Consider the following 10,853-nt stretch of genomic DNA (forward strand, 5'->3'; position numbering starts at 1 on the left):
GTTACTCTTCTTCTTTTATCCTGTTCTGTTAAATTTGTCCCAATGCTTTTTGCTTTTCAGGTCAGTGATTCTGTTACAAATACAATTCTGTGCAGTATGTGCTAGACAATAATTTGGACAACTTCTTCCTTGTGCAGAGAGCCCCTGCTCATCAGATAGGCGATACCACTTTACCGAGGAGTGACCCCAACCTCTCAGCGCCAGATAAAGGTAAAAACACTTTGTTTAACATATTTCTTATGTCCTTCAAGTGTTCCCTCTCCTTCCAGGGAAACGATGCTATCTCACGTAGTCGCTCTTTTGCATTAAACACATTTTTTGATGCTCTGTTTCTTATTGTCGATTCAGAAATGGTTTATTTCTGATTCTATGGTGGCCCTGAGATGCAACGCAACAAAAATTAAAACAGGGCATTTTAGAAAACACAACGACAGCTGAAAAGAGCTAAATGTTCTTCACTTTATGATTCTGTCCTTTCAAACTAAGCTTTATTATAATGCAGGAGCAGGTAATGGGTAATGTACCTATTAAGTAACTAACTAGGCAGCTCATTCTTTCTCTTAACAAAACCTGCTTTAAAGAGACAGATTTTAGGGCCAACTTGAAAGAAAGACAGATATGAAATATGAAAGTGAGGTCAGAGGTCAAAGGTGACATGATATTTGGATGCAAACTATAATGTGACATTTAGAATTCTCATATATCATTTAACCTTGAAGACAAAGTCAGAGTTCCAAACTAATGTAATATTTAGAATCCCTATATATCATTCCCTATATGCTGTCAATACAAACAATGGCAGTATGAAACATAGCTTTAAATCGCTCTATATAGCATTATTATCACAGATCAATAATATGGGAGGTCATATATAATAATATATGGAGAGGGCAGAGGTCAAATGTGATGTAATTGATAAGATTTTTGTCAATTTTCAACCAATTAACCATTAAATTGACCTCAAAGACCTTAGTGGATGTAAACCAAATTTTAATGGATCGTTAATGTGACCTCACTCTCCCCCACTACAAAGTTTTATCGGGATTCCTTCAGAAAGTTTTTGCGCTATTTTGTTGACAGACAGAATTGCACACAGACAAACAATAGCAAACAGAAAATCTTGGCGGAGGTAACGAAAAACTATCCCACTATTTCCGCGCCTTTGTTTTTTGGAAACATCTCTGTGCTGTCTGAAATTTAGTGATTTCTAAAATCTTGCTTGTGTTTTACAAAATAAGCACAAACCCCAATCATACACACACACAAAGCTCTCTCCATTGATGCTTATGCTACTGTACAGAGTAGCATTTTATCTGTCCAGACATGCGGTATGTGTGTGTCACAGTTTGGCCACAGATTGACTGAAGGCATTTTTATTTGTTTCCACACAACTGCTTCTGGCCTCGGGATACAAACACACACATAAACACTCACATACACACAGACTAGATTATAGCGTTTTCTAATCCATCATTCTGAAAGAGTGAAAAAAAGAGCAGGTACTATCCCTACAGTACTGATGGACACATGTGACATTCCTGTACGAGCGCATATGGATTAGTTCGGCCCACTCGTTGTGATTTAGCTCAGCACAGATAAAGGGAGATGCACATGTCTTGTATTTTCTGGGTATACCTTCCATTTGAGGCAGAATGTTAACAGCCTCAATTATAATTTCAAAATACTTAAACAGTTATTGCCGTTTCTTGCAGCAAAATAAAAAAGAACAACTCTCAGAGCAGTTCCTTTATATAATTATTGAGGATTTGCAGAAAAGACACCTTAAAAAAAAGAGTAAAGAGCGGGGATGCGGTAGCTTCCTTGTGACTTGCACACAAACGCACACCTTTCCATGTGATTCAGCTGTGATCTGTAAATAATGCAGCGAGAGATGCACAATATGGTGTCGAGACACCTACAGGCACATAACGTAGTAAAAGGTGTTAGAATTAACACGAAACCTGCGAGTGAACAAGTGGCATTATCCGCGATGAACCTTTATTTCTGACTCTGGAAAGTGTTGTTTATAATATAAAATTAGAGGAATATTGTTTTGCTTTATTTTTTGTTAAAGGGCTGCTCAATAGTTGAGTCCAGAGTTGAGTTGAGGCCTACCACAACTTTCGAAACTGTGACCTAAGTACTCACTCACAACGCACCGACAGCAAAAACCCAGTTTGTACTGGCAAAATGCCTTAGTAAATCTGCCCCAAGGTTACCCTTTAATGCAAAGTTAGTGAATGATCTAACTCAAATGCCTCCAGACATTAAAGAAGAACTTTGTTTGCATTCTGACCCCAGATGACAAATTCAGAGTGCACAACTCAGTAAATGTTGAGCAAGCATGCTCCTGGTTGTGTTTCTAAACATTGCCCAAGCTGCTTTCAGACTAGGGCTATGGGGACTATTTCATTGAAGATTTCTCTTTGGTTTCTGGGTTGAAGACATGATTTTTCAACATGAAGTTTGAGTCAGTTTGATACAGCAAGTATCAAGTTAGAGGTCCATGGTGAAATCACAGATGGACGTGTGCAAGTGGTCAGGAGAGGATCTAAAAATAACAGGAGCCCTGCAAGCGGTCAAGATGTGACTAAAGCAGATCTATTTCATTCTGATAAGGTTTTTGATTTTTAGGCTAAGATTTCAAACATTTTTGATGCCAACATGTGCAATCAGCACAATCACAATTGTACAGGACGCACCAGAAATTATCACTAGATTGCATTTGGTCAGTTGAAGACAGTGAAGCTTTCAAAAGGCTGGAGGTAATTCAGTGTGGCAACAAAAGAAGGCCAGACCCCAAAAAAAGTGGCAATGCCATTTTGAAGCTGGCTGGCCACAAGCTCCTTAAAACAGAACACTAGATAAACAACAATCAGAGTTCAAAACACAGCTTTTTTGGGATAATTTTAGACCAATCAAAAACTCTGAAAAAAATTGCCTAATCAGGACTTGTTATGAGCAACAACCCTTGCAAATGTCATGAGTCTCTCATGGAGGGTTTGCTAAATCCTGAAGTATGTGGCATCACATTTTTCCATCCCCCGTAGAAATGATGAGGAGTGAATTCTGTCATGTGTAATAATCCAAACTGTTCTATTTTGGCAGATGGAAGTCATGTTGCATCTGATCGCTCATCACAAGCAGCTGATTGATAATTTCTTCTTTTGGGATCTTTAAATGGTTGAAATTGTCTCTGTGCTCTAAACTCAGCAAACACTTTGCAGTTTAACTTGTGGTCGTCATCAGATCGCACTCAATATGTTGTCAACAATCATACCATCCATTTAAATGTGCAACATTTCACTGTGTTCTCATGTTATCCTGTGTAACCCATACCTTGTCATGTGACATGTCATGTTTTTGTGTACTCTAAAGTGAGGCCCGCTCCCAGTAGTTGGAGCCTAGACAGTGTCAAAGAGGGTATGCCACACTCCTCTGACTCTGGTGGCAGAATGCTATGCCCTCCTGTACCTCCTAGGCCACCGTACTCAGGTAAAAGGAAAAAAAAAAAGCTGATCCAAGAAAGTGCTCCAGTGACGAATGGTACTAATTTTCCAGTCTGACTTTTGACACCCGGTGCTTACACCGCTTTTTCTTACTAAAGCATTTTCCATCTGAGGCACTGTTTCCTGTCCTTCTGCTCTTACAGTGGCAGCAGCATTTCCTTCACTAACAGTCTTCAGTTGCTGATATTTCCCTCTGTAAGATGTTTGGTTCACGTGTGAACAAGTGTGGAACTCTCTGTGGAATTTCTAGATGGCTGAAGTTAATGCCAATTAAAATTCCAGTCAATTCCAAGTTTCTTGTTTTTTTTTCTTTCAATCCCCTTGACAAATGCATGTCATTACATTTCAACAACAGTTTTCCCCCCACCAACAGCTCAAACTCTCTTTTAGTTATTTACTTATTTAAAGATGCACCCGTGTTGACTTATTCCCTGGTGTTTCCTGATGTATTGCACTGCCCAGCAGCATAATAAGCAGATGGAGTGTTTTTCTTTTTCTGCCCTCTCTGCATAGTGCAGTAACAGCTGTTGGATGTAAAAACAGCTTAAGGCAGTCCAAAGGACCTGCAGCACATCAGCACTTATTTTGACTCATTGACGCTTTAAGCCACTGCCCCCTCTTTGCTCCAAGTGTGTATGTTTGCGTGACTCATGCTGTGTCATCCTTGTGAATGGAAGAAAACACTTCTCTAATTTTTATTTTACCCCTCTCTCTCTCTCTCATCTGCCAGGCTCCTCGGCTAAAAACATGAGGTCACAGTCTCCTGTTCCCACATCCAGATCACCGCAAAAGGTTAGTTCCTTTTTTTTCCTTTTCTTTTTTACGTTTCTCCTTACTTTGCTGAGACAGCCTGACCCTGCTTAAGCTGGTCATAGTGTTAACAACTACTGTAGCTGAAACTCAATAGGGCAGGATAAGACACACCTAAACACCGGATTACAGTATTCGACGGTCAGAGAGGAGCAGAGGCAGTCTGCTATACAACAAACTTAACAACCCATTCAGACGAAAACACTTTACGACTGTCCAGGGTTTAAGAAAAAATGCTCTGAAAGCGAAATTTCCACAAATACCAATCTTGGTTTTTTTTGGGTTTTTTTTTTTTTAGATTTTATTTCTTCCTATTTTTTATGTTTTTTGAAATGTTTTCTTGCACAATAATACAAGAAGGTGACATAAGGTTTTAGGAAGTACAGTCACATGAATGATCAATTTTCAGTGCTTAACAAATTTATTAGACCAACCCCCAGTTTATGGTTTTTAAATCAACCACTATTCACATTTTTAATCAAAGTGATACTTTGAATACTAAAATATGACATTTTTTATCCATCTAATTTTAAATGGAGTGTTTTACCAAAAAAAAAGCAGGAAAAATAGGAAAGCGCATTAATTTTTGATTAGAATGCCAAATTGCAGTTATTTACTTAGAATCTTTAACCAAAAAAATAGTTTGATGGTTGAATGTTACGCTTGATTAATATCTGACTCCTCGGAGAACTTGAGTGGGATAGCTCAAATTTGTAAAAATAGGAATTCAGTTTATTTGCCCAATAAATAAAAATGTCATTTTTAATTTTAAACATGTTTTTGACAGATTTTGAAAATATTTGTTTTGTTTTTATCACAGGTAAGGTCTAAGAATTTTGTTAACCATTGTACTTAATAACTTTTAGTATTTGATACTCCAGAATTATTCATACCCTTTCTTAGTATACAGTTCCGATTATTCCTCCAAATACTTCTTGTAGATGATCACATTGTTCCTGTCACCACAGGGGTTTTAGCCAACTTCTCTTTAACCACCTTCTCGAGGTCTTTAATGTTTTTTTGAGTTCGTTGGCATGAACATGGTTGTTAGTTCTTGCTGCCCTAGAGCAGGTTTTTTGGAAAACTCCTTCGTATTTTTGTTGAGAAGCTTTATATACTGGTCCTGTTTCACGATTCTACTCACTTTTGCAAGGTTTCCAGGCCCATTTGTTGAAAAACCATGGGACCATGAGCTGACAATGTTTCTACCAACTCCCTTCAGTTTATAGCTCCCAGAAATGCTCTAGAAATCGACATAGCTTAGTTTTTTTGCCTGTAGAGAAATCCGGAGCACAGTCTGGGTGTGCGAAAATATCTGTGCTGTCAACGGCAATTTCCCTGATACTGAAGAAATGAGAGGCATGAATAATTTTGGACAGAAAAAAGTAAAAATGAAAGTATTGGTATTTTTATTGTTATGCTAATGATGTGAAATAAAAATGTATCTGGATTGTTCCATCTCAGCTACAATTCTTTTATCATAAGCAAAATCTCACCAACTGAGTTTTTATGTACAAGAGAATTTAAAAAGACTCGATTTTTTTTTTTTTTAGGTGGATGGATCATTTGGGGCACGAATGCAATAACATTAGCTGCAAAAATACCTGTGTCCATGCCTTTCAGTCCCAAGGCTTACACTTAGTAAATCCCAACAGTAGCTTTTTAACACCAAGAGTTTTTTTTAAAGAAAATTATTTTTTTCCCCGCTGGCACAGACTGTTTGTAAAGCTGTCCCTTAATCTGCTCACTGTAAACACCGACTGAGCCCAACTGGGAAAGACCCGGTCCGACTGAGCTTCATCTGTCGGCAAGTTGAAATCATATTCATAATCAGCCTGACAGACGTTTAGCAGCAGCCTCGAGATCTTTTTCCCGTACTGGTATCCTCTAGCTAACCAGCTGCAGGGTCTTTATTCTACTCTGTGTCAGCCATGAGACTGGGGGAGCTTTGTATTACTGTTCAGTGAAACCATTAACAGCTCCAGCACTGTTAATGGTTTTCATGTAGTTTCATGTAAGTTTTTGTAGCTTTCATGTCACACCTGTCCCAAAGTGTCCAAAAAAAATGGGACTGGCTAGAGGGCATACAGTGTATTAAGTAACTCTACACCTGGTAGAAACCAACTGTTATACTCTGAGTTAGAATTCAAGCTCTACGACGATGTCACTCTGCGTGCTCGTCAAAAATATGCAAAACCAGATGGAGTGATCTGTCAGTGAATTTAAAAGGAACCCCGACTATTATGACAGGTTACTCTAAAATTATCAAATTATCTCCACTACATAAAAAATACTACATATTTGAGAATAACTACAATTTTTTCGTTGTTCATTAAATCTTTGTTTTTTAAAACTATTTTGGAGCTGTGGAAGCAGCCATGTTTTTGCGCACACAATGCATTCTGGGACGATGACATGTATTGGTTGTCAGCAGTATTGGCGCTTTCGTTTCAGCTAACCTGTTTTGTTTTTTATAGTGTAGCAACGGTATTAATTAACTCGCCTATTAATGACCTGGTTACAACTTGGTAGACCAGCACTATACTGGTCATGGAGGCTAACAAAGGACCAAAGAACATCTGGATTAAGACCTACAGCTTCAAAGTTTTGGTGCACTGTGAATCATGGAGAATGTAAAAATAACGATATTGTAATTTCACTGTATAATAAAAATTCAAATTCTATTAATGTCTTTAGCATGCGGTTATGTGATACCATGGATAGCTGCTGCTATAAAATTGAGCTCTTTACAACAAGCGCTCTCAGTCACCGTCGCAGTTGCCATTGGCAAGCAGTTGCCACATAGACACCAGTAGTTTTCCCCCCACTTTCGCGTCCTTGTGTGACTGATAGTTTAGATTAGGATGAAAACAAAGTACTGGTTGACAATTTTCAAAATGTGCTTAAAAGGAAAACATTTGGCGTATTTTAATACCACATTATTACTGAAAGCACAGTACACATTTTAGTGCAAACATGTCTTAATAACCGGGATTCCTTTTAAATTTCAACGCCTGAACCCTATTTGTTGCGTCTGTTTTTCCTTTACTATTAAAGTGACGAGACCTCTTTGTGCTGCAGTGAATGTTCCCCTCAACATCTTGAAAGAAAGAAAGTTTTAAAAGAGGTTGTTTTTTTTGTTTTGTTTTTTGTTTTGTTTTTTTTATTGTCTCTGACCCCAAAGTTTATCTATAGATAAACCTCAATTTGTTTTTAAGCTCGGATTTATTGATGATCATCTTAATACCAGTCTGCAAATGCAGAAGAAATCTGGGAAAGTTTAACTAAGCAGTGAGGGAGCTCTTAATGAGGGTAAAAAGTTGTTTTGAAAAGCTGTCTAGTCTTCTGCTAGCTGCTATCTTATTTGTCACAAGCGGGAGTGCTGAGCTCCCAGCATCGTCACAGGTGTGATGTCTCCTCACATGTGACAACTGCCACGTATGTGGCTGTTTGTGTGCGTTTCCCACCACTTGTGTATGAAACAGAAAGAGAGAGAGCGAGACACTGGATACCAAAGTGTGAGTGACAGCTTGGCGCTCAGCATGCTCTGTCAATCAGATTTGTGTGTGGCAAAGTGTGTTGGCACGTTTGTTTGCGTGCATGCTCGATGTGGCGATAGAAGAAGCCTGTAGCGAAGTGCCGAGTGCCCATCTCAGCACAGCTTGAGATGGATCCTCTGTGGACCTCCAGCGGGCCCCATTATCTGGCACATGAGCGCACCCATGCCAAACGCACACATCAGTCAGTGCAGCCAGAGGCCTATTACCAGACCACAAACCCCAGGACTGCAGTGAACCTGCAGAAAACACATGGTGCAAGTCTGACAGGGCTGCACTTACTCATCTCCAGAGGTGGAAAACTGGGTCAGGAGTTTAAAGTACTTGTCAGGATTGTATTAAATATACAGATTTTATCATGCTCGGACAAATGTGAAAAGGCTTGTGCAGTCGTGCATGTCAAATACATCTCTTTGTGCATGCCCCTGTGGCAGGAACAATGCAACCTTACTGGTCAACTGTATACTTCACTAGATCCAATTATTTTCAGCAGATATAATGGCAGTGTGGTGTAATTGCTTAGAAAAACATTTTGATGAGTGATCGGATTTTTGTTGGAGGGAAGTGCAGCATATTGTGTTTTTTCGTCTCGGTGCACAGGCCCAGTTGATGGAGTGAAGAAAACTTGTCCTCTCATTCTGTTCACAGACTACATTTTTAAGGTTATTCATTGTTGCCACACAGCTGTGTTAGCACACGTGTTTTAGCCAGCGTAGTGGGGGGGAGGGGTCAACAGGTTAAGTGGTTATCACAAGCGACTCATGATAATTAAGACAAAACTTATATGACATATGTAATTTACAAAATATTTTTGTCATGCACTTAAGGTTTTGTTCATTTGGGAGGGAAACATAACCCCAGCATGGAGGTTATTTCATGGTGATGGTAATTGACATGGGAAAAAAAAGTGTTGAGTGTGCTTATTTTTGTGTTATTTAATATTGGTTATTAGAAAGTGTTACTAGATGAATTATCAGTTATACGTGGGATGAAGATCCTCAAAAATATCACTATTCTTTTGTTTTTTTTTATTGTTATACTTTTTAATTTCCTCTTCAGTAATACTCTGCTTCCAGGCTCCGTAATTCAAATGAAATTAAAAAAAAAAGAAGAAAAAAAAATCACTGAAGTTGAAGGTGGTCAGTTTTTGTTTTTTTTATTTATAAAAAACAAAAACCCAATCTTCTGTTTGTCTGTTATTATATTTTAATTGCCCAGTTAATTGTTTGCCAAAAGAAATTTCACACAATATCACAAGATCTTATCAGTTTTCTTGTGACTTTTTTCTTCCAGAGGTGACTTTCTTTTCAAAAGGGTGTTTTTTGTTTGTTTGTTTGTTTGTTTGTTTTTTTAATTTAGGAACTGCTTAAAAGTTCTTTCATATCAGACAAAGAAACAGAGCGAATCTTTGTAATTAATAATCTGGCGAACAGCTAATATTTTGATATCCTTATTAAAAAAGTCTAAAAGTAAAATAATGCTTGTTTTCACTCTGATTACAAGTTTCACAACAGCTTCACCTCTTATTCTGTCTGTAGCTATTCTGACGTCAGTCATTGTGGGTTTAGTGTACGCAAACATTTAAGATCATTTTCTGTTTATTAGGAGTTATAGGAATGGGAACTTCCCATCTGCTCCCCAGATTGCCTATGGTGTACCTCAAGGATCCATTATAGGGCTTATACAGTCATGTGCAGAAGAAAGTATGCCTTATTGAAGTTGTGTTTTATGTGTCGGGTCAGAATTCAAAACTCTTCTGGGCCTTAGAAGGTCTTAAAAATAGGTACATACAAATCCCAAAAAGTTGATTCTTTTCATGTGGGTGTAGTGTTTTCAGGTGAACAGAATGAACTTTTTGGGACTTGGATGACTGAGTGTGCATCAAGACAGGCAAATACAAACTTTTGATGAATAGCAACAAATGACATATTGCATTTTTCGTAATACTATTTTCCCTATAATCTCTAAACCACTTCGATTTTTATTTTTGTACAAAAACACAGATACTAAAGATTGATTTGATTTGGTAGTAGTATCACTGTTGTTGATGATATCCATGTCCCGTACTGGTAAAGCTATTTCTTTGTGCAGTGAACTACAGTATTTTTAAATAAAGTCTCCTATTCTTCAATCTAGACCACAGTGCCACCTTTCACCCCTTCGCCCACTGAGTGCCAATCTGCCAGTCTGGTCTCCAACTCCCCAGTCCTGTCCGGCAGCTACAGCAGCGGCATATCCTCCCTCAGTCGCTGTAGTGTGTCCGAAGCTTCAGGAACCGAGCTCCCCACAGGTGACCATCCGCCCCACCAACTGCCTCCACCTACCACCTTGCCAAACTCTGTCTCCAGTAGCTCGGACGAGCCCATCCGCAGAGAGAACAAGACACCGCCACCCTACAGTGTGTACGAGAGGAACAACCCCCGCAGGCCCGTGCCGCTTCCCCACAGTCTCTCCATTCCCCCACAGACGGACCCCCCAGCCCTGCCGCCCAAACCTCACCAGCTCCGCACAGGCAGCATGAAGTTGGATGGAACCGCCGACCCTCGAGTCCCCAGACCGAGGCCTCTGCCCAGGAAGGTGTCTCAGCTATAGGTGCTGGTTACAGAGCACACGAAAGGAGATGGTGGGAAGAAAAAAAACTGGCATATTTTGCACTTTTCTACATGGCACTCACTTTTTTTTAGAGACATTCAATTTGGCATTCCTGACCTACACTCCAGTAAAAGACACAAGCCTACACATTAACAGGCAGTCTAGAAACTGAAAAGCTGGCAGATAAAGTTTCTTTTGTATTTACTAGAGGGCATTGCATTGACTTTGACTTGGTCGTTCTGCACTTTTAGCTCTAGTACATACAATAGCTCACCACAGTCAGTTGTAACACCACACGTTTACCGAACACTCTAGAAAAACACAGTTTTGATAGATGTAATAATCTCAAATATATGTATATTGGTATATATGAGAATTGTTTTGC

General features: G+C 39.0%; 1 protein-coding gene across 1 annotated transcript in view; it reads left to right on the forward strand.

The window, feature by feature from the left end:
• The window catches only part of dock4b (dedicator of cytokinesis 4b), a 142,140-nt gene extending 131,672 nt beyond the window's left edge, over window positions 1-10,468 (forward strand). The window contains exons 50-53 of the mRNA XM_085375640.1: window positions 138-210; window positions 3,379-3,495; window positions 4,240-4,301; window positions 10,013-10,468. Coding sequence (XP_085231766.1) covers window positions 138-210; window positions 3,379-3,495; window positions 4,240-4,301; window positions 10,013-10,468 — 708 coding nt within the window. The remainder of the gene's footprint in view (window positions 1-137; window positions 211-3,378; window positions 3,496-4,239; window positions 4,302-10,012) is intronic.
• Window positions 10,469-10,853: the final 385 nt, after the last annotated feature.

The sequence above is a fragment of the Diplotaxodon limnothrissa genome, linkage group LG17, assembly GCF_057381915.1.
Source record: "Diplotaxodon limnothrissa isolate DT_005_m linkage group LG17, D_limnothrissa_male_GT1.1, whole genome shotgun sequence".
In the NCBI taxonomy this organism is placed as follows: domain Eukaryota; kingdom Metazoa; phylum Chordata; class Actinopteri; order Cichliformes; family Cichlidae; genus Diplotaxodon; species Diplotaxodon limnothrissa.